This window comes from Ctenocephalides felis, unplaced genomic scaffold (genome assembly GCF_003426905.1).
Source record: "Ctenocephalides felis isolate EL2017-DRISC unplaced genomic scaffold, ASM342690v1 CF-g0.4_SCAFFOLD_01886, whole genome shotgun sequence".
Taxonomy (NCBI): Eukaryota; Metazoa; Arthropoda; class Insecta; order Siphonaptera; family Pulicidae; genus Ctenocephalides; species Ctenocephalides felis.
Window position 1 is genome coordinate 153,232,284 of NW_020538040.1, and position 26,477 is coordinate 153,258,760.

General features: G+C 30.7%; 1 protein-coding gene across 1 annotated transcript; it reads right to left on the reverse strand.

The window, feature by feature from the left end:
* Positions 1-576: 576 nt before the first annotated feature.
* Positions 577-18,851, reverse strand: LOC113376081 (homeobox protein Hox-A2-like). Its single transcript, XM_026616006.1, has 4 exons — positions 18,675-18,851; positions 17,630-17,789; positions 781-919; positions 577-646 (listed from the first exon to the last, which is right to left on the reverse strand). The coding sequence occupies exons 1-4, from the start codon at positions 18,849-18,851 to the stop codon at positions 577-579; spliced, it is 546 nt and encodes a 181-aa protein (XP_026471791.1).
* Between the last annotated feature and the right edge of the window lie 7,626 nt (positions 18,852-26,477).

The following is a 26,477-nucleotide window of genomic DNA, read 5'->3' on the forward strand; positions in this document are numbered from 1 at the left end:
TGCACTGGTCGTCTTTACTTACTGGTTCAAAGATCAGTAAAAACTGGTGTTTCTTGTGAGACTGGAGCGCTTTCCCACGATGGATCTAAGAGAATGTCATGTTCTGATGAATTTTCACCATCCCCATAAAGCGTTTGGTTTTGGGGCGAAACTTGCTGCTCAATTTGTGCTTGTACTTGATGTTGCTGGTGTTGTTGCTGTTGGTCTACTGCTTGCATTTGTTGTTGCAATAGAATACTACTGGCATAGTTTGGTGGAGGTTGTTGATAGCTCATCTGTTGCTGAATGGGTGTATCATTTTGGAAGTTTTTTGCATTAAAATATTCGGCAATTGATTCTAAATCTTGAGATTGAATTGGCATTCTGTTAATAGTATTTGATTTGATATTGTTATTGTTGTTGTAATTAGTCATTACACCGCCTGCGTAGACCGTTGGCTTGTAGATCTGGTATGGTTTGTGACGAAGAGCTGCACTGGTGTATCCTCTGGTGGCACTTACGTACGAAGGTAGAGTTTGTCCATGGGGAGAATGGGCCATCAATCTGTTTACAATCTGCTGATCACTTGTGAGCGTGTTACTCACCGAGCGAGATTTTCCACCAGGGCCTGGACTCGGGTTTGATCCCGATGAAGGCGAGGGCGAAGCTGCGTTATCGGAATCCACAGAATTATGATTTGATGAAGATGATTTAGTTTTATGTTCCTTCTTGTATTTCATGCGACGATTTTGGAACCAGATCTTAATTTGACGTTCTGTGAGCGTCAGGTGATTTGCTAACTCTATGCGTCTTGGACGACAAAGATACTTGTTGAATTGAAACTCCTTTTCAAGTTCGACAAGTTGAGCACTCGTATATGCAGTTCTAGCTCGTTTCGACGATGCCATCGAATTGTTAGTCATTGGTTCCAAATTAAAATCTGTAATAAAAAGTATATAACATTAATAACGTTCTATTTAAAATTACTTTAATTGCATATTAAAAGTATCGAAGAATATCGTAGTAAAACAGTAAGAAAATTTCATTTAACTGCAGCCATATATTATCATATCTCAAGTGGTTTGTCTCTTTCCCATGCTTTGTTTCAAAATAACAAACTTTTTAAAAGTTATCCTATTTCACAAAATCAAACTCGTATGCTCGGCTTGAAATATTTCAGAGCCCGTTTAGAATTTTGTTTTATTCATAAACCCCTATATATGTATTTTATCCTTAGGGGGCGAAGGTTTCTTCGATACCAAGGGATATATATTTATATTTATATTCAACGAAAATATTAAAATTGAGAGCTGTTTAAGGAAATCGTGCTTGAAGTATGTATTGATAGAAAATCTCATTGTTTTAGGGCACGTTGCAGGTAGTAAATTATGATTTAAGGTACTCAAATGTACAGAAACATTTTTTTATACTTAACAGTAATAAACTTGAATTTTCTAATATCGGTACAATTACCAATAGTATTCATCTTATACTCCAAATGAAAAAAAATCATCCAACATAATATACACATCTCAATAGGTCTTTACGTGTTTCTACCTATGCGTTTTTTTACCTATACTTTCTGGTTAATTAAACACGTCAAAACAAATATCTGTAAATCATATTTACACTGTGAAAGTGAAACATAATTGATACACTCGAATCTCTAACAATGACTCAGCATCCCTTTATCACACGATTCACTCAGCACGTAGTTGAAGTAAGGATACCTGAGCCTTTCGTCCTTGGGTATTCCAAAAACTGTGAAAACAATAAGCGGTATCCCGCCCCAATCCCGAAGAAGACGCGCAAAACATCGTACGAGCTAACAGCCGGCACAACGTTGACAAATTTATAGCTTTATTGCCTATAGAACATCATAATCTTATTTGGCGAACAAGCTCACGGGTTATTTGCCGGGATTACATCTTACAAGTACATTAATCTTGTAAAATAAGACAATGCTCCGTGCGTTGCGGAGCGGCCGGATTCTGATTGACAAGTCGGAGCCGGGCTCTTCGTCTCGCTTGCCGAAGGTGGTGCCTTGAATGAGTTAGAAAAGGACTTTCGAGTACAGCTCACCCACGAGGGTGAATCTTTGGGCCAAATACCCCGCTGGATTGTGTAAACACAAAACAATAAGTGAATGTGTACGCGCCATTGGATTTCCAAAAGGGTTTTCTAAGATCTCACGACGGGTTGTCTCCTGTCTACACCTTTAGAGTCTTGAATCATACTCTAGACTTGCGTTAACATTCGCTAACGATGTGTAGTTAGTTTCATCGATGTAGAACGTCTTTACTTGACACCGTGTGCTTGTGAATAATTTTATAGTTGAGGATTTAGGTCATTTTCTTAACTTTGCGAACAAAGTTTGCTTTTACCTGTACCACCTTATTATGCGTAGGGTGCTTTTCCATCTTTTAGAAAGTGTTATATACATGCGAATAAAGTAAAATTATTATTGATTAAATAGGAAACATGAGCCAAAATATCCTGTCAAATAATAGAGAATTATTTTATTTCTAATAAGCTTAAACTGCTTAAAATTTTTGAAAACTATTATTAATATTACAAATAATTATTTGGATATGAGATGCCCAATGAAATTACGAATAATACTATGTATAATTCTTGTATATATTGTGTCTCACTATATTTTTTTGTGATTTTCCAATTTATCTGAAATTTCAGTAGTCTGACTAGCTTATAGATAATAAATAAATTTTATTATTACAAGTGTTGTAATGGAGAAAATATTTTATTAACGCTGTAAAGCCGATAGAGGTCTATGTTCACTTGGAAACATATTGCTATCTATGTTTCCAAATGAAAACCGATGTTACTTTGTGCTTGACCTCTGATTCCAAGGTCCAGTCGTTTTACCCACTAGTTGAGCTTTTTTATCAAAATATTCAACTTTTACCGAAAAGTTCTGATAGTATGTTTTAAATCCTAAAATTATTGTAAATGTTTAGCTTGTCATACTCACTTCTTACGATAATACACAATATTTACATTTTTTTTTAAATTTTTTAAAAATTATTTTGGAACAACAATCATTGCTAATTGACTTAATACTAGTCTGTTTGATCCATACATCTTTGTATGATATATCATTATTACAATTTCTGTAATAGGGCAGCAATTTATTGGTGCAGCAATGCCGGGTGAGGGCTATTTTCACTTGGAAACATATTGCTATCTATATTTGAAGTGAAAATCTTTGTCACTGCTGCCTGATAACAGGCTGCTCGAAATGGGTTTCGAACCCGTAACCTCTGATTCATGTCCAATATTTACGTTATTCGTTTATCCGTGTAATATTTTTATATTTGCATGTTAATGCAGTTTCGCGCGGAAATTTTCATCAGCCGGCCTTAAATTTCATTTTCGTGTTGATTCAATTTATGTTATGTAGCGATAACCCTACCATTTGATAATTAATAACGCAGTGGACACCGTGCGCATTTTGCGGAGCAATAAAATCCAAGGGATTTTGACCGACCTGTCAGCGCAAGCCTGTGCGGTCGCACGCGCTCATGTTTACAAGTGTGGTTCCTCATAATTCGCCTAATTCCTAGGCGCAAATTGTGCCATAAATGTCATTCGTGGATAACTATTATACCAGTTACTTTTTGAGAGGGGGATCCTGAAGTAGTTACAACAACGAGGTACTTATTTTAGATGTGTTATATGTTGTCTGTTATATTAAGTACAATTGCTGCACCGGGAGTCAGTAAATTCTTACTAATTTGTTACTAATGAGAACCTCGAATACTACCAATAATTTGCACATGATCACTTGACCAAAATTTTTAATCTATCGCATTCTAATGCCACTGCTCCGGCGGCATAGTACGTGTTACTTTTGCAATATACTAGTAGAAAGGTATACTAACAAGAGGAACCTCAGGTTTACTCTTCTGGAATTTTGATAAAACTTTGCATGGTAATAGAGTTTATAGTCGAAGCCGACACCTTCAAATATTATAGGCCTATGAGAAGTAGCATAATTATAAAAATTAATTGAAGTTGCGAAGAATAGACCACGCGTTATACTTTCCCGTGTAGTGTTTTCTATCGATATGTCTCGATAGCTGTATCACTTAAAAATTATCGGGTTCAAATCCCATCAGCTTATAATTATTTTTTTTAATTCATTTTTTTTGTTTAAATGGTTCAATACTCCAAAAATATTTATAATTATTAACTCATTTCATATATTTTGCGAACAAAAATTGATCAAACAAATCTAAATGCAAGTCACAATAGAAAATAAACTCCTAATATACAAGACAATTATTAAACCAATATGGTCCTACGGCCTACAACTATGGGGTGCGGACAGTAAATCGAACATAACTATTCTACAAAGGTTCCAAAATAAAATTTTGAAAGAAATCGTGAACGCTCCAAAATACGTTCCCAATTGGTTGATACATCAAGATCTCAGAATTCGAACTATAGCTATAGCTAAAACTAAAATAAGTACTGAATCTAGGCTAGAATATTACTGGAGATTGCATATGATTTTTGTAGATTGCATTCATTATCACCCTTCTGACTGTTTTTTTTTCCTTTTTTTTTTGCAAATTGGGTTTTTGTTGTGAATATTGAACCCGCCGCATTTAAAGCACACCGGTGCGACGGAACAGCAGTAAGTTATCATTATTTAACGATTTTGCGACTAAACTTCAACCGCAACAATTTATACGCTCCCACAATTACACACGACGCATATGTATGCTCGGCCGCTTCTCTAGTAAGGGCGCATGTATGGTAATCGGATATTTGCGAAGAGACAATATTTTGCAATACTTAACACAAAAGTACATTACAATTCATAAAATCATAGAAATATATAAAATCATAAATACATAACAGGTTGTTTTTTTGTTTCTCAAGATCAGTAATTCCCAAAGTGATCTACCTAGACCTCCAGGAGTACATGACAATATTCAAAGTGTCCACGTCAGCAAAGAATAAATTTCGGGGTCCACGAAATAAAAATGGAGGACATTTCTATTTACTTATATTATCTATAAGGTCATATAGAATACTTATTAATTAAACTAAAAACTAAATGTTGTTCATCTTTTATGAAAATGTGTAAGAAGGAACATAAGTAGGAATTTGATTTGCGGTCGCAATATGGTTGAGCTTCTAAATATCGTATTTGCTAACTATTGACGAGATTGACAAACGTTTTTTGAGACTATCGTAGCATTTCTGAATACTATAAATAAAAAACTACCTAATTGTAGAAAGAAGGGCTAGCGTTATCACTTATCTCCCAACAAATGGAGATATAGACTGGACATAATTATACGGGAGATTAAAGCTTAAACCTTACGAAACTGCTGCCAAATGTTAACTAAACACTTACTTTATTTTTTTATCACTTTTAATTTATTTAATAAATGTTTACACATAATATGTATTTTTGCTTCAGTGCAGTTAGTTTATAAAGAAAATTGATCCACGATATAAAAGTTTGAAAACTTTTTTTCTAGATATATAAAAGAACGTTATGAATAAAAAATATCAATCTTCATATATAAAATCGTATAAAATTTTTGCTCTTCGCTCTACTTCATAATCGTAGTCGTACCCTCAGAATATTCACATAATCACATCAAGCGCATCTGACTCTTTTAACTGCCTTGTTGACAGTTGCATCTGCCTTATAATTGTTGGACACAGCCAGTGCGTAACAACAAAAACGACATTGCATTATTTTATTCTGTGCAAATTATGTGACAAAAATAATGCTGTAATTTGCAAAAAAAAATGAAAGAAATATGCACTGGGATTTAACGAAACGTGTTATATCCAACCTGGTTAAGGTAAAGTAGGTATGAAAATCATTATAGTGTAATAAATCGTTAATTTTAATGAATATTAATATATGAGGTATTGATCATAACTATCATGTAAAAAAATATCTCACATTTGAAAATGAGTTCATTTTCCGGTTATTGTAGGCAATATTTAATGATTTTATTTAAGGTTTAGATCCGTAACCATAAATAACAATTCTAGGAGACAGTCAAAATAAAGGACGCGAATGCTCCAAGTTTTCTAGAATTAAAACAACGAGTAAAATAAAAGTTTGTTAAAATATATTTTACTCTAATACTTATTTTCTGGGTATTTTATTAAAACTTTATACTTCAATTCCGGTCTACGATACATCCGCAAAAACGCCATGTTTAAATATGGCCAGAGGCAAAAACATCCTACAATCCCACTAAATACTTTGAGCAAGGCAGTTGATTGGTTTTTCGAAAGGAACCCCCTCAGACCTGTCAAAGTCTCGTCACTCGCGCTCCAGAGCACCCGACTCTACCCCGGCCGTTGCATATATAAACATATTGAATCAGTATACTTCTATTTTAAACACGTTTCCGAGTTTTCATCCCTTCGACTTTCTATTTGCTTGCATGCTCACACGTGTGTTCCAGAATACATCGCTTTTTGTAGGCGATGGAAAATATCGATTTGAATAATAATTATTGTTGGATTATAAAAATACTTACTCGAATATAATATACATCATTTTTTAAACTTTCCGTAGGGCAATTTATAGTAATCGCAAAACAATCAAAAATAAAAAATTTTATATATCTTTACGTTTCAGAGGTTTCTGAATGTTTTGGCATACCTTAGAAAAAATTGATGTATGTGTGTGTGTGTGTGTGTGTGCGGATACAAATTTACATACATTAACAAGATGAAGAACCGACCAATTTTCATGAAGATAGGTCATTTGGCGGTCAAAAATGATCATTAGACATATGCACATCAAATTACCAGATATTTTATAGAGATTTTAACAATAAGTATAAATTTTGTTTACATTCCTATGGGTTCCGTACCAATGTTTATCCGTTAGACGGCAACGCGGCCCTTACGCGCTTCGATATTTCGTCTCTGTGCAGTAAAAGCAGTACGATTGCTTTGGAAAAAGTTCAGAATGTCCAAAATATTTCAAAATAAATTTTTCTTCAAAAAGTTTTTTTTTCAAAAGTAATTTTTTGTCAAAAATGTATAGTTTCTCAAAAATCAAATTTTGTCAGAGTAATTTTTGTTCAAAAATGTTAATCTTTTTTAAAAAAAAATAATTTATGGTACGGGAAGTTCCAGCAATTTGCCTTAAAGCACTATGCCATGCACGATTTGTTCACGATTTCGAAAGCATGGATCAACCAATTTGATTTATTCAAGAAATATACAATTTGCAATGACGGGTATACGTGCTGATTAGTTACTGCCAAAGGCAGGTCCAGCCATTTCGGAGAAACCAAAAAATTGAGCGTCCAATTTGAATAATTCAAAAAATATCTAAATTGTGTTGACGGAATGAAGAATTGTTTGAATTTTTGGAAAGGCAGCCCTACAGTTTCGTAGATTCAGAAACAAAAGTTTAAAAAAAGCTGTTTGGCGGTAAAAATACTATTTATCATTATTGATTACGGCGTGCTTATGAATAAATAAAATAAATAAATAAATGATCATTAGATATATCAGATATGTGATAGAGATAGATCATCCATTATTTTATAGAGGTTTTAATATTAAATACAAATTTTGCCAAAATCTATTTTTTACAAATTCAAGTTTTCAAAACTTACATAATTTTTTTTGTCAATCAAAACTTTATTCAAGAACTTACATAAATGTTGGAAAAAAATCAGTTTAAAGTTTAAAAAAAAATAATTAAAAGTACAGCCAGTTCCAAAAATTTGGCTTCAGGTACGGCTACCTTGCACTACTAGTTTAAATTATAATCTTGTTGCAAAAATTAGGTTACATGCAAGAAATTAGGTCTTATATTGTGAGAATTATTTACCACAAACTTCAATCTAACCACATGCCCTATTACATAAAGACTATATCAGAGAAGTAGCATATTAGGTATCCGCTTCCGTTCTGAATTTCATTTGTTTTTGCTGCGGCCGCATCGACATCCCGCTTTTAGTTTTTACACAAAACGCTTTTTGTTCGACGGCGGCGAAATGAGTGAGTTGCACCAAGGCGACAAAAAGTAACGGCGAAACGCATTGTTCATTATACCCGGGGACCCTCTTTCTGATCGGTCATCGGATTGCCGAAAATTCGGCGGGTGATCGGTTGTCAGTCAATTAATAATGACGATGACCACCGCTGGATGAATGGATGTGAAAAGTTAACGCGTTTGGTAATCGGAAAAATCAGATTTGCCGCGTCATAGTAACGTGTGTATATGGACCACGAACGCAAGAAGTTATTCATTAGATTAGCAGGATTGGCCTATATGCATTGTGGATAAGCCTGATTCGTAATTAGCATGTGTTATGTAGTAGTGTGAGGACTCAACATTGCGAAGTGTTTTTGAATTATATTTAGGAGACATGTTTAATACTTCAATGAGAAATTGTAAGAAAGGAATAAAAATTAGTCTGTTTGAATTACATACAAGATTCTATACTATATTTGGAAATTATACCCTTCCATTTTTACTTCCTATATATAAAAGTCTATTAACCAGTGGGGGCACAGTTTGGTGTCGTCAGAATCGTAGTAAACTTTTGTTTTAAGGTAAAATGCCTCTTACGGCTGAATTTTTATACTAGTATAGCTTTCAAATATCGTATGACGCGTATACTCGTCAATACACAAAATTCTTTTACTGCTGTATGACGAGTATGCTAGTCAATCACAGTTAACCCGTTCACAGTCACTGTTGAAAGTTTTAAACTCTTACTAACAAGCAGAACCTCAGCTTTTATTCTCCTGGGTCTTTGATAAAACTTTGCATGGCGATAGAAATGATAATCAAACCAAACCCCTTAAAATATTATAGGCCTAAGATCAGCGGTTTAATTACAATAATTAATTAAACTTAGTGTTCCATATCAATATGCCTCAGTAGCTCCTTGGGTTTATGTAAAAGTTAAAAATCATCGAGTTTAAATCTTGTCGGCCTATAATTCATTTTTTTTTTAAATATTTTTATGTTTGTATAGTTACATATTGCAATAAATATTCATAATTATTAACTAATTGCATATATTTATATACATATCTTAAACAAATCTATAAGTACATATTATATTATATTATACGTAATTTAATTTCATTAATTCTAATTTTAAATCAACAGCAAAATAATTTATAAAAAATATTAATTTATAAATTATCTTAGATTTTTTTTCGATATTGAAGGATTATTATAGATAAGTCATTACTATATCTATTATAAATAATATTATAAATTATCAAATAAGATGGCAACAACTATTTCACGTACCTACTAATTATATTATTCACAAATATGAAAATAATCAATCCGCATTTACTGAGAAAACTACAATCAATATTTTGGACTTACTAGCAGCTAGTAAACCCAAATATGGTTGCTGTAAGAACTTTTATTATGTATATTCCAATCTTTTTATAGAAGACGTGTTTTAATTTTTAAGTATTTATGAATGACGCCAAATGTAAATTCTTCATTTTACGTTCGGGTGCTTGTGCATTTTTTTCCTTTCGCAACCCTACTATTATTGGAATATCAATGAATAGTGTATTTTATGTTCGCTAGTTTGTTACGATGAATAAAAATGTAATTGAAAAAACTGGGTTCAATCAATATTTGAAATATTTGAAAATTACACTAATTTAGTAACAATTTTTGCGAAAAGACTATCAAAACCTATAAAAAAATCTATAAAATTAATGTAGATTAAATGATAATACACAAGCATAATATATTTATACCCCCATTTTTAATAGCGTGTGCACCAATAGCAATAAATCGCTTCTATTTATTTTATAATTAATCCTAAACAGCATACGGCAATTTCGTATCGCGCGATAAATCGCAATGGGACATTTGTAGTATTGACGCATAATTTATACGGATTTGCTGCGATAGTTCATTCGTTTAGTTGAGCGATGAAAACTGCTTGAAGCAAAGTGGTGGACGTATTGGACGAGGCATTTCGATGCCTGTTAAATTCAGTCAATTATTTCTGGACAATGAAAGAATAAATGATTCTAAAGATAGCTGGCAGCGTGTAACAACGAAGGCGCCGAACGCGGCGTATCAATGCACGTTGTTGGCTGGCGCCTCCCGATTTACCTGTGTTCGCTCATTTGTCAAAATGCTCCCAAAACAAAGAACAATAGTTTGCCGGCATTCGCCGTTCGCCGACAATGGTCTCATTCTTTTCCAGATCAAAGTTCGTTTACAAATAGTATCATTTTTTATTTTGAAGGAACCACTACGGACGCTCTAGAGCATGGATCTAATTTTTCGAGAATCCGAATTAAATCGTATTTTAGGTATAAGGTAAAATAACAATTTACTCCTAATGACTGTTGTTCTGATATTTATGGTTAAATAACATATCAGGTTAAAAATACATAAATTCAGAATCTCATCGTAAAAAATTTGGTCAAATACGTAAATGATACCTCCGAAGACGATATGGTAAATTAAGTCATAATTAATTGACGATAAAAATTATGACATGTGCGTACGATGTCTCTACCCACGTGGAAATTCTCACAAAATATAATTATACCTTTGAACAGAAAGTGCCACAAATAAATAATTTAATTCGTATCTGTAAAAATACCCTTTTAAGTAATTCATGAATTGGATTTTAATCATGGATATTCATTTATGTTAAAGCGGCGACACGCAGGACAATGTTCATTTTTCTGGAATTTCTCGTGTAACATATAGCGTGTGATTCTGACATTTGTCTCGCGCTTAACTTCCACAGCCGATATAAACACCTAAACATTATGAAAAGTCGTGACTTTGCATGACAGGGAATAGGTCGGCAAATAATAATAAAATTTATACAAATTTTGTATATACTTAATAGTATGTGGAAAACTACTCTAATTGTAAGTGAAACATTTTTTTTATCATTATCAATACAAATGTCCTGAAAAATTAAAAATTGGGCTTCTAATAAACTAAAAATTATAATGAAATATAAGAGTTACCAATAGTGATATTCACAATTTAAATTTATAAATAATAATTTTATATCTAAAACGCCTGACTTCACAGCAAATACATATCATTTTTGCAGTTTTTAGTACTATTTTATATAAAGCAGCAACACAGCGTTGCCATAACATTAATCTAATTTACCGGCGGAATTGGCCCATAAGTTACTTGATTGATGAGTAGTTTTTTTCACATCTTTGTATTTTTATAACGTTATACAAAACTTATGAAAAACACAAATACAGGGAAACATTATGTCCAAAAATTTAGTTTATTCTGAACACGTTAATTGCCACGTCAGTCATATGTGTCTGATGCTAAGAAGTTTACACGAGACATTTGGCTGAAGGACTTACCGAGAAAAAAGTCATATGAGCGACATAAAAAATTAGTGTATTGCCTGGAGTTTTGGCATACTTTTTTACTTTGATATTTCTGATTTCTTGATACATTTTTAATTAAATTATCTAATAAAGTTATCAGAGCCCATGTGATTTTTGTTCGATATTATTGTGACGATTAACGTGTTAATTAAACTTGATCCAAGTTTGTCAAAGTGTATTGCTTCTGTATATATCGTTTATTACTATTGCATCCCAAAATGCATTTCCAACGGAATCGAAACAATTTCTAAAACGCATCGCAGTGGCATTGGCTTGACGGCACGATGGCCATGAATTAATTGAGTTGGAGTGGCGAAATCCAGCACGAGCAACGGATGACAGCTAAAATGTCACAGGAGTCCACGCATTTTGATTAACGAGCAAAGCATTTAACCCATATTTGATATTGGCCGTCGCGGGGTGCTAGCCCGATCGGTTTATATGTCTCCACACACGGCGATCCGCGAGCAAGAAAGGGACACGTACGCACATGTGTGGATAAAAGACGCATCCGCATAAAAAGGGTGCTGAATGGAAATCTGGGAAGATCTCAAAGCACTGAGATACAATCGTAAGCCAGGATTGTTGCTTCAAGTATTGAGAGATACACGTATTTTATGGAGAGAGATTTGCATAGGATATCATTTGACAATCGACGATCGGCCGGGCCGTTTCTTTGTAAATCGCAGAAAAGTGAAAAAATTTTCGTCCACCTTTTAGCCCGCAGTTCTGAATCGATTTTGAAAATTAAAAAACCGTTCGAAAGATATTAGTTGGGAATCGTGCTGATTAGTTTTTGGTAAAAATCGGCCGGGCCGTTTTCTTGTAATAAAGTTTTTTTTTAAAAAAAATTCGGCAATTTTTATGATTTTTTTTTGACGGTAGATACCATAGTCTTGTAGATCATACTAAAATATTACGGCTCTACGACAAGTCGTTTAATTTTGAAAAATCGTCAAAGTTTGCAAAAATTAGTATCGTTTCTTTGAAATTTAATAAAATTAAACCTTTGATCGACGTTTTCTCAAAAACGCCTGAACCGACTTCATAAATTTAAAAACCATTCAATGTATCTCAATGAAGACTATAATTTGTTAGTTTTGTGAGACGTTTAGTTCTTTATAATTTGAAAAAGTGTTAAACTTTTCGTCCACATTTAAGCTCAAACTACCGAATTGATTTTAAAAAATCAAAAACTGTTTGTAAGATATTAGTTGGGAATGATACTGATTAGTTCTAGGTGAAAATCTACCGAGCCGTTTTCTTGTAATTAACTGTTGAAAAAAAAAAATTAAGCCGATTTTCATGGAACTTTTTTTGGCGATATATATCATGGTCTTATAGAACTTACTGAAATATCACGGCCTTACGACAAGTAGTTTAATTTTAAAAATTAATCAAAGATTAAGAAAATGAGTAGTTTTTTTGACGTTTGTTAAAATTAAAATTAGACGATTTACTTGGTATAACGATAGAGTACTTGGTTTTAATGAACATAGTAATCCATTAAAGTCCTATGGAAACTAGTTCAATTATAAAAACTGGTGATTTTTGAAAATTTGCTATTAGGAAATACTCCGAGTCAAAGTGTTCGTTCGTTTTCAATCATGTGTAATAAATCCACTCGGAATACTTCTAATCACTCATAAATTGAATTATTTTTTATTGATTAAGTCGATTAATTACACATATCGGGAAGTTCATGTAACTTGCCTCAAGGCTAAATACCAAACCAACTAGTTTTTCTCAATATTTAAATATTCAAATTGTAAGCAGGAAATAGTAATATATACATCAGGATGCTAATTTTCATGAATATGTCAAAAAACGATTTTGCAGTGCCAATAGCACAAATCTTGCATATAGGATATTATTATCAGATGGACATCGATCTGTTTAAACGCGTTCGTTGTATAAATCATCGCATTATAATCTGCCACTTGAGTACACAATGTAATTTAAGAACTGAGTATCCTGAATACACAAATCGTACTAACGCAAACACTTAACCAGCGTCAACTCTTTCGCAGCTCATCCACGACCACGTGGAAAAAATACAAATCAAGCAGTACGCAAACAAAACCGCTTTTGTATAAAAACCATCAAGCTTCTGCTGCTTGTTGTTCGTTGGATAGAATTGAAATCATATATTTTATTTGTAATGCATCCCGTTGCGATCACATGAGCAATATGGCGCGATCACCACGGTTAGTGGTGTGTGAAGGTAAAATTAATGGTCGATTCAATATTGGTAATTAATTGTTTATTCAAATATTTACATCATTTGAATTAAATGGCAACGATATACTAACAGTCACAAGTAAAAATATTGTCTCTATAAACTTAATGCTATTTTATAGATACATCCATCAGAAATTAGGTAATCACAAGGAAAACCAGCGCGTCTCTGGAATTTTGATGAAACTCTACATAATGGTAGATTTTATACCAAAACTGACCAACGTAAAATATTAGAGACCTATGAAAAACTGTTTGATTGTCAGACATAGTAAGAAATTAAAAAATATGCCAAGAGAATTGTGAGATCAAATTCAAACAGAAAAATTTAGGAAAAAAAACTAAATGACTACTAAACTAAACTAAACGCGTCTCTGGAATTTTGATGAAACTCTACATAATGATAGATTTTATACCAAAACTGACCGGCGTAAAATATTAGAGGTCTATGAAAAGCGGTTTAATTATCAGACATAGTAAGAAATTCAAAAATATGCCAAGAAAATTGTGAGATTATGCCAAGAAGAAGCAGTATTGTAAAGCAAATCTTGTTCGATATGATTCAATTTATTTATTTATTAGTATTATTGTAATATTGACCATCAAGCATTAAAAAGGATGAAATTTACATTAGATTGTGGCATTTTGATCAGATTTCACTTTTTTGAAACACGAATGACACGAATTTTCACTTTTAATTCATTTGTCGCTAAGTTATACCTAAAAATTTTTTTTTTAATTTTCAAAATTTGTTCCATGCTATTTCCATACGAAGTTTGATTAAATTGCGCACTATCTAAAAGTTAATATTGAGAGCTAAAACTTGCAGAGAATTGTTATTTGGAACCATTTGAGCCCTTGGGAGCAAGGAAATTCGAAAATGTCCATATTAAGGACCACCCTAATATATATATATATATATATATATATATATATAACATTAGCAAATTTTACTTCATTTTTAACACAGATTCTGATTATTTATTAATTATTAACATATTCGGGTTTTTGACTATTTTGAGTGATAAGATAGACATGATGGATTCAGTTGAACCAACTATCAAGAACCGTGTACTTTTATACTTATTTTTTACTATAATATATTACAACTTTTATTACAAATTTATATATACTTCAAAAATTGTACTTACAAAAAAGACATCAATAGAAATTGCATAGAATTAGAAAAAAATACAACAAAAATATGATAGAATTGGAAGAAAGGAAAAATCGTTGAATAAAAAATAAGTATGTTATATAAAGTAATAAAAATTAAAAATTGTAAGTATGTTACAGCAAAAGTCGATATAATAAGATTTACATTATATAAGTTAGTGATATCAACTATTTATTATTATGTCGATTATTTATTACGTCGATCTGCCACCCTTAAGGCCTGTCATTGCACATATCCATCGTCATGTTATCCGCCCACCCCTACGTTAAAAATCCACATATAACGCGGTCGTATGCAAATGCTCACGTATATCATCTAAAACCGAGCCGAGTGGCGGCAGATCGGCAGCAGATCGACAGCAGCGAGAGCAGCAGAATCACATACGCTGCTGCTGCGTGAAAATACGCAATGTCATACTCGAACGCATACTGTGTGTATTGATGGATTGTTACGAAGGATGTTACATGGGGACGTGTGGCACAATTTGCAATTTTGGAATCTCTGCTCGGGAATTTGATGTTATATTTATATTTTGATACTTCTTTTTGATGAAACTCGATTCGACGTTTATAGGTTAAATAAAATATTAACCCTTTGCACTCGAATGCCACCGCTACGGCGGCAAAATACATACAAATTTTGGAATTAGCGAGTGGAAAGGGTTAAGAATGATTTCGTTATTTATTAAATCTTTTACAGAAAGACTTCATTGAAAAATAACTCTATCGAAAATAGACTTTGAAATTTCTGCCGAGTATTTGATGTTACATTTATATTTGACCACTTTTTATTATTGGAACTCGAATACATGGTTATAAATTGATCAAAATATAAAAAATGTATTATGATAACTATTACTTATTGAGTCAATTGAAGAAAATCTCCTGACCAAATAAATTTATAGAACAAAGAATTTTATCAAAGAAAGAAGGGGCCGTTCAAGTATTACGTAAGCAGATTTTTACAATTATTTACCCCCCCACCCCCCTTGTCATCAAAAGTAAGCAAAGCTCTTACCCCCTCCCCCCATGCTTACGTAAACATTTTGCAATTAATGTATACAAATTTTCGTCGATGATATCGGGAACACGGATGAAGCGATTTGAATAATTCAAAGAACATTGGATTCGTATTGATAAGGAGATGTGCTGATTAGGTTTTGGCGAAGGCAGGTCTAGCCGTTCCGAAGATATGGGACAAAAAGTGCCAAAAATGGTAACTCAGTTTTTAAGAGAACGGAGGGTCCGATTTTAATAATTCAAAAAGCATTTTACTTGTATTGACAAGATGAAGAACTGATTATATTTTTGAGAAGGCAGGTCTAGCAGATATGGATTCTCAATAAACATAAGTTAAAAAAGTGTCATTTGGCGATCAAAAATGTTTATTGGACATATTTACATCAAATTATCAGATATTTTATAGAGATTTTAATATTGTGTACACATTTTGTGAAATTTTTTTTGGGTTCCGTACCAAGATTTTTAATTTTGAAGTTTTTTTTATATGGTTTAGACAAATGTTCTTGATATTTTCGACAGTATGGAATAACCGATTTATAAAATTGAAAAGTTATTCGGTTCGTACTCGATCGCGAGGCGTTTTTGCAAAAGGCAATTTTGCTGTTTCGGAGTGTAAAAACGGTTACGCAGTTTTTTTTAAAAAAAAAAACTATGACGTAATCATCATCTAGACCCCCCTGCCCCCATGTCACCCAAAATAAGCAAATCAATAACCCCCCCGCCCCTCTAAAGTGCTTACGTAATACTTGAACGGCCCCGAAGGACTTTATCAAAGAACGAAGGACTTTACTGAAGAACGAAGGGCTTTATTCAAAAAATGACTCAATTCAAAAAATGACTCTATTCAAAAAAAAAGACTTTGTCAAAAAATAAGGAATCCATCAAATAAAGACGGACTCTATCAACGTATGATAGACTCTACCAAAATATGAAGTTTTGTACTGCATTTACTGTACAGTTTAAATTAAACAGTTTGCTATGACAATGAACTACATAAAAACAAATACCTAAAATCATAACTTATCCAAACCTTTCTTTTAGCATCTATATTCAAACCTTTTTTTCCATTCATCACGTAATTTCAATAATAAACAGGTTTTGTGTCTCAAATAAATATATAAAAATTAGTAGATTTTGCTGCCTGTTCTGTATGAAGTCAATAGAGATCTCTATTGAAAGCCATATATTTAATCGAGCTAAATTAAATATAATACGATATAGTAGTTCACGATTAATTGTATTTAGTCAATTTTACAAACAGAATGAATTTGAAACTAAATAAACCATACCCTCTATATATAGACATAAACCCTTCTTTTTGTATATTATATTATTTGAATGATATATCCATTCTAAGAATAATCATTTAAATTTTTGGTTAGCAGTAAATTATTATTTATCGCTTTGTTATATAATATTAAAAATTTATTATTGATTGAATCTTTCCTAAAATATTCAATTCTGTAGTATTTTAACAGTAAATAGTTTGACCGGTGTGGTTTATAAAAAAAAATATAAATGGCTTTAGTTTTGTCCATACATGATTTTAGTATAACAATTTACTAACAATAAGAATTCTGAGATTCTTTTTTTAAATCAATCAGAACTTACAAATCCTATGAGCTATTGTAATGATACATCACATATAGTAGCTTTTCAGAAAACAACCCAACGGTTGGCCTATCCCTATTTTATTTATTATTAAAATGTCTCCAGTACTAAAGTTTCTTTCTTTGCAACAATGCCGGAAAAGAGCAATCTTTACTAGGCAACATATTTACATCTATACAATAATAACTGAAATAATTTTACTAACCTGAAGCAACTCCAGATTGCATATTGCAAGATCGTATATCGGATGTCTCTGCGTTATCCAAACAATCAGAAGATCGCATATCATTATAATTTTGCAAATGAATATTTTCCTCCATATTCGGCAACTCTTGGGTCCAGTCATAACTCCTCGGATTGTACATCTATAATAGTATAAACATTTGTAACTTTATTTTATATATTAAATTGATAATCATAATTATTTCAATAAACCAAAAAAATATAATTATTTTGATTATCAATTTTATCATTAATTACAATTATAATTAATAAGTTGATGCAAGATGCATTATCTATTAATCGGAGTAACGTCCATGTAATTATATCGTCTCCTAAACTAACATTTTATAGTCAGCCTTTCTTATTATACAGTTTTTGGTAAAATTTTGTTCTTCGATGTTTACATAATTTCTTAAACCCTAAGGATTTTCCAGTTCCATTGTTCGATCAACATGAATAAATATTTGTAACTTAGTCATAGGGATTAATATTCTATAATTTTCCCTAAAATACCGTATGAGTCGTAGGGAATTTCCAAATGCACATTTTTATTCAAGAATTATATACATAGATAAAATTTAGATATTCATGCACAATATACTATAAAATCATACTGACATCTTATCTCTAAACGTGTTTTGATTTATTTTTAAACACGAGCATAGAAATCTGACAGAAACCAGTTCTAAAATTCAAAGTTCAAATTCATTTTTATAACATCACTGCATTTGTGAGTTTTTGCTTACGGCTAGATATCAATTTGATTATTTGATTGTTATATATTAAAGCCAAAAATAAAAATATAGTCTTATTTTTTAAGTGGAATAATTTGACAGTCAAAATACTTGGTAAATGTTTTGTGTGTGTTTGGGATGTAGTTTAATAAATTGCAATTGTGAGTGTGTATAATTAAAGTATTGTAAATTGCAAGGAAAATTGTGTGTTGAATTTTATAAAAAAAAAAAACGAGAAAAAACAATTCTGATGCGCAAACATGTGAACACAAGTCTCAAGTTCAGCGAACTCACCTGTTGCTGACTGTGTTGATATATATTCGTCATCTGCTGATAATAGGCCGGGGCTGGCAGTCCTCCATAATGATGATAATCATTCATCAATGCACTCGATCCGACGTGATCAGCGTACGAAATCATTGGCAAATTTGCTTCATCCGCACCGTACATAGCAGTAGTTGATAGAGCCATCGAATTTTGCAAAAACTTTTTTTTTTATCAAAACTATTTATCGTTTTTCCAACACACTTTAGTAACAATTCACAAACACCAATAAATTTTCAACAAAACTCAACAACTATATTATTTCACACGTCACTGGTGACCAACGAACATTGACTGAATAAGTGCAACGATCTCGACACCCTATATCAATAAGTCTTATCGATGATTTTACCTGTTGCTTGGCCCGGTAGGGTAGGGTGGGGGAGTTTTTCGGCAGTTTTGTATTGCATTAAGAATACACCGTTTACTTCGACTCTCAAAAGTTCGAAGCACTGAGGTAATCGGCTGACCAATCGCGGTGCAATATTGCGCTATGGCTTTCTTCGGCAACCCTTTTCGGGGACACTGCACGACCAGGTATGTCCGATGACAGGTTGTTTGCGTTTTTCGTAACCAGGCAATTGTATAGAGAGTCAGGGGTGGACTTACAATAAAAGGGGTAGTTGGGTAATAAAATGGTTTAAACTCATAATAATGATGAAATAAAGTTTGCCGAATTTATATTTCATAATTCAATTGACTATTATTTCCAACATCTTTAGAAATTTCAATTATATGTACTATATACGTACTAAAAAAAAACATATGTAAATTGTGAGTTATAAACTTTCCAAGTAAAAACAGATAACATTTTTGGTTACATCATAATGCATATTCAATCTTTAACTATATGAATTTAATTATTAAAAAAAATTATAAACTAGAGAAAAATATATATGAAATTTTCCAAACGAGAAAACTTTAGATTAAGGTTTAAGCTATTTGAGGTAAAATGTAAGCTATTTGAGGTAAAACGCATTTGTCATAACTTGTACTAAAAAATGAATTAGTAATTCAAATTATTATTATTTGTAGCATATTATAATATTTAAACTTAATTATACGCATTGAAAATAAAAAAAATACATTTAACAACAATTAATTAGTAATCGTTAATAATAATCATTTTGCTTTATTTGCATTCTTGGAATTATAATTACAAAGAGATTTTATGATTTTTCAACTGTAAATAAAATAAAACACGTGATTTTAAACTTTTTCAAATTTAATATCATTTATGTTGCTCATTTTACTGCAATTATATATATTTGTTCAAACAAATATAAATTCATTATTCAAACACAATGTGTAACATGCAAGACAAATCTATTTAATGAGAATGTCATCATCACAAACATATATTAAAGACTCTAATAAATATTTAATACAATAAATCATATTTTTTATGGAAAAAAGTTTTAACATTAGAAATTTATCATAAAATATGTGCGGACATAAAACAATCACATATTAGTAAAAAGCTTATCATTGGGTAATACTTGATATTGTTGCATCTTTATACATACTAATCTTATTAACGGTTTTCTTATTAAAAAACAGATTGTAATTTAATCTTAAAAAACAAATCAAAACACCGCCCAAAAAATGCTTAAAGTCATTGGCTTCTTGAATAACATTTGGATCAACTATAATTGTTTTCCATACTTTATTATATTTGTATCAAAGTTTTCAAATTGATAATATTTACTTTGCTTAAAATAAGCGCATAAAATACATTATTTACATTTTTTTTAATAATTTTCATAAAATAAATTTGATGTATACGCGAGCTTCATTATATTTCTGGCTATTCAATTAAAAATGACATTTTATCGGCCGTTATAAAAATTGTGTTTTTATTTCTAATATTCTTTTTTTATAAGCACAAAGCTATATTTGTGATTTATGTTAACAAACTACAATGCTGCAGACAAATAATCTGTTAAAGCTAATCTGGTCCGTCCCTGACGTAAATGATAAATTTTACAGGAAAAGGACTATAAAAGGATATTTACCTACTATATTGTCCCCGCTACTGGTCTTAACAAGTCTAGTCAGAATGTCGTTCTGATACAAGATAGACGACTTCGATTCCTTAATCCCTAAGTCAAGTGTATTTTGTTGTTTTCCCTATCATCGCATAAAACTATATGTTACAAAATTTTTGACCTAGATTTTGCGATTTTGCGATACACATCTTGGCCGGATGCATATTTCTTAATACAATTTGTATTCCGAACGGGGTACCTACTATGAGTAATATTTCTGGTGCTTTTATTTGTTTTTGTACAGTAATAGTTGATACTATAAAAGTATTTATATATGCGCAACTTTAAAAGTATGTATATTTAGTATTTGAACAAAACGGTTTATTAGTTTCACTGCATCTGTTTTTCTTACTAGTTCTATGTATTTTAAAGTTAAAGACAAAGTATTGAGATCTCTACATTTTATTTTACAAATTAGTGTATTCAAAATTTTGTTTTAATATTTTATTCGTCCGATATGTGCAAGGTTATATAAAATATAAAAGATAATAAATAAAATTATTTTGTAACATTTGTCTTTATTACAACATCAATTTTTTTTTTCAAAACTCATATTATATTCCAGGGTTAATATCTATTATTTATGGAGCAGTAATGCTGATAATGATTGTTTATAAATATTAATATAAAAAATGGTTATCTAATTATTAAAAACTTTTTTTAATTAATTATGAAATGAGTAATTTTATTAATTTAATTTAGTGTTTAGTTGGGTTTTACTGCAATGCTGAATGAATTTTAAATTTTCGGATGTATTTAATACAGATTGTAACTTTATTTATTTCATTAAATTGAGTGTGCGTGGTAATAAAAATTATATTACATTTATTTGCATATTAAATATAGGGTAAAATATTTTTCAAAGTTAGGTTTTACTGTAATAGAGAATGTCTTTGTCGATATTTCCTGATTCAATACAGATCATGATAATCTTCATTTCATTAAATTGAGTTCTTGGGATTAAAAATTAAACTAACTATAGTGTAAATTAATTTTTAACGTCTAGTTAGATTTAAATATACTAGTCTATTATTTATTATTTCCGAATCAAAGTGGAGTTCATAGCAATAAAAATTATATTAAATATTTTGTAGAATAATTTTTGTATTAGTATTTCAATTTTGCCAGTAAGCCAATTTTGTATTAGTATTTCAGGATTATTAATAGATAATAATTTTTCTAATTTGATTAAATTGGTTTTTATGGGAATAAAAATTATATTATAGTGTACATTAATTTTTAAAATTTAGTTTGTTTTTAATATAACAATGGTATTATTTGTTAACATTTCTGGATGTGTTGAATACAAATTATAATTTTTTAAATATTTTTAATGGGAATCAACATTATATTGAATATAGTGTAAAAAAATTTATTGATGTAAAAGTTAGTTAAATTCACTAACATTTTGAATAATTATATAGGATAGCGCAGGGCATAAAGGTCCAGCTCGATTTTGAGCAATTATATTGTAAAAACCAAACAAAAACTATATTACAACAAATAACACATATTAAACAAATAACTATCTGACTACGTTTGGATAAGTTCCAGCTAATTCATTTTTGTGGAAGTGTTATTTTGCTGTTTTCAAAAATTTGTCACCTGGTCTCTTTTACCCCTTGGTCGGATAAAATGGGACGGCCATTGGCAAATAAATGCACAAAGTTATAGTAATTCAACCAGTGCAAAATATTAATTTCATGGGTACATTTTTTTACTAACTTCTGTGAGATAACACTTGTAGGTATATAAACTTGATTTAGAATTTTGTCAGAAATAATGATGGAAGCAGTGTTGGAATAACTACTTATTAAACTTACGTAATTTTGCTTTTTTTAACTTAATTTACTTCTTCATTTGCTATTTTTATTATTCACACCTTCGCCAAAGGTTAAGTTCGTACTTTTTACCCTTTCTGGATGTTTAACACAGATAATTTCATTATATTTGACATGATTTTCAAAAACTTAAAAAAAAAGTTTCACAAATTTGAACATTTTAACAATTTAGCTGCTTTCCAAGAAATTTATAATTTATCACAAAGCAAATTAAATAAATAAAATTATTTCAAATAGAACTGTTCAATTAAAAACTAAAATCCTTCATTTGCATACTAATCAAGATTTTAATAAAAATTTTATTATTTTAATTATATATATATATATATGAATATATATTCATATTCATATATATATATATATATATATATATATATATATATATATATATGAATTCATTACAAAAATTCTGAATCTTGTATGTATAAACATTTTACCTTTCACTAAAGTCAACTACCCCTTCAGCTATGCGTCCATGCAGAATTTCCCAATTACATAACAATATTTGCATAGTATGGAAGTACTAATTAGGAATGATTTGTAGATCGTAAAACATGCTGGAAGGTGTCAGGGCGCCTTCGGAATCAGACGTCGCGACCTTCCGAGCTTTCCAGGACTCGCCAAATAATAATAATAATGAATCCTTTTCATTCGCTCTATTTGAAATTGCGCATTACTACGCAACGGGAGGTCGGGATTAACCATGTTTAACTCTTCAAAAGTCACTTTCGAGTACCCCTTATTAATTTTTGTTATTGCCGGTGGTTTAGTGCACAGGATGTGATAATGTTTAGTTATTTATGGCCATCGTAAATTTGTACGACGTGTTTATTTCGCCCGAGGTCGTCGATGTTTGGGATTGATATTACAAAATTTTACATCGCGAACGAGTTGAGTTGAAGTTTTCGAAAACGACGACTAATAGTAATACGCAATGCTTCATGATAATTGCGTAGATTGGTGGATGTCTAGACTTTTGGACTGACCGTCTTCAGCCAGTTTTTCTGATGAAAATTTGTGAATTTCTGAAAATTATACATTGAACTATCATTTATGTAATAATCACTGAAAACTATAAACTATTAACTAAACTTTTTTTCAAAAATCATCAATTTAATTCTTATTTATTTAGTAGGTTATTTATATAGCCTTTCCTCTAAATTATGTAGGGGGGGGGGCGTCTATAGAAAACATGATCAAATTCTAAGCAATCACCCCTACCCTTTAGTGATATGTTGTGATTACCCCACCCCCGCCGCAAATTTAGTGAATTTTTTAGTACCTCGAATAAATCGTAAATTTTTTTATTAAAATTTAAAATTTCAATTTTTTTAAATTGAGGTAAATACTTACACGTGACATCTTACTAGACCCTCCTCTCCCCCATGTGATATTTTATGATTTCTAATTAAGGCCCTTACAAGTATATATTTTTTGTACTATTTATCAAATTACCGAAGGAGAATTACGTTCTCGCAAGAAAATCTGATCCACTAATTTTATGCTTTCTTGACGATTCAACTCAAGTGTTTATAAAGATGCCAAGCTAATGTAAAGATCGGACGATTCGTTTCTTTGTATTTAATTATTTAAACTTTAGTTTATGAGGAACTAACTTTACTTCTGTAATATTTCCGATATCTTCAAAAAGCTCGTACTGTTCTTTTTGTGCAATTTTTTTTCTCAAATACATTTTTTCAAACTTTTTGTATATAAAGCTATTTTCCAAAAAAATCAATTTTTGATATGTTTCCAAATAAACTTTTGTTAGAAGCTTTGTTCTATCTAATATTCTTATAATTTTTGTAAATTATTTTCGGCTAGTTTGTTTGAAATACTTTACATACCAATCTTTGCAGAAATAAAAGCTTCAAAAGCAAAATAAAAGCTTCTAAAATAAAAGTTTCTTGGGTCAAATAGCCCAGCCTGGTAGATAATGGTATACATTAATTATTACTCAAAATAAACAATATAAAGAAGTTTAAAAAAGTTATTTCTACAATAAATTGATTAGTATCAGATTCCGTCAAATTTGCTAAAACAATAAAATAATAGCTGCTGTTTTAATACAAAGTTCAAAACGGGTTATTTGACCCACCTTTGGTATTATGATTAGTGATAACAAACACCTTAAGATATTATAAGTTTTTGTTTAATTATAAAAATTCAATAAAACTGATATAATACCGCAAAATCGCAAAATTTTATCGTCTCATTTATAAATATAGCTTAAAATTGATTTTCATTAGGTCGATTATTTACACATACAGAAAAAGTTCTACTTTCCTAAAAGCAAAATTCCACTAACACTTAGTTATTTATTCATGTAATTTATTAACGTTTAACTAAGCTCATGCTACTTTGAAATTAAATTTATATTACAAAATAAGAATGATAAAAAGTTCAATATTTTTTAAATACTAATAATCAAAAGGGCAATGAGTACTGAATGAGCAAATTAGTTAACATTAGTGTACATAATTTCTGGTATATTACTATATTATTTCCATTTTATGTAGTAGACTTTTAGGTTCACAAGCAAGTGCAAAAAGCAGTTATATTTTTTTTATAAACATTGATATAGAGAGAATTGATTATTGAAATTGATTGCTATTCTTCGGTTGATCTGTATACGTCTTCGTCTCTAATCTGATACCATTTCGCTATCTATACAATTTATATGATTTCATTGATATTTTTTTATATAAATCTTGCCATTTAATAAACATAGTACTTATATGTATGAAGTATTAGATTTGCACATACGTTGATTAATTTTATTTTAAAAACATTTATAATAGGAATGCCTCAGCTATTACTTTTGTTTAATTCAACTTTGATATTCTCTCCTGCAATTCCTTTACTGCATTCTACTATAAACGAAATTTTCGAGCGGAAATCTACGTCCTTATTCAGGCATATCCTTCTTAAGATAGGAATTTCCGGATATTCTTTTTGCTCTAAATTTACGAGTCAGATTGTCGAACTAACATACCATCTAGCCGCACGTGCATTGAACGTACTTTGCTCCACGTGTCCATATATCTATATCGTATCGCATTTTAGTGCAGCTTTGAAATGGACGTGAGTCAGAAGTTTATAAAGAACTTTTGATATGAAATATACCTGAACACGCGTGGAAGGTGAATAATGCAGATAATGCATTTTAAAAAATTATAAAAAAAAATTAAATACTGTTCCAATACGTAGTGTTAACGTAACAAAAAATAACTATAAAATATTACAGATGATAAGCTGCACTAATTTGTTGAATTAAGTTTTTGTGTGCTATTTAGGGTGCGTGCTCTTTTATGAGTCTATTTTATTACCTTTAATTTTTAAATAACTCTCAATCAGCTACTCAAAACTTTTTGGCTGTTAACTTTACAAAATATATGGGTTCTTCCAGGGTTTTGGTTCTGATGCCAGTCTCGGGTAGCCTAATGTCAAGCAATTGTAACATTGGTTTTCAATTCGAAATTATATATAGAAATGTTTTCAAACAAAAATAGCCCTTACCGCGTATTGCAGCATCAATAAAATATTTCTCTATTGCAGAAATTGTAATAAACAAAATATGACACAAAGGGCAACTGATGAGTTACTATATTTAAAACCGAAGATACTTAGTTAAGTTAAATCATCACAACAGGTTATATGACCCTTAAGTTTTGATTGCTGTTCAAATAAAAAAATAAATAAGTCTGAAAACACACGTTATAAAACTCTGCTATACAGAAGAAATTTAAATTCATATCTACTTTTTATAATTTTATATAGATATTATCTTTACTATTACTCAATGGTATTTTTTATTTAAAGTAGTAGTTACACTGTAAACTCACCGAATAAGTTTATTTTAATGCTAATGATTAATATTATAC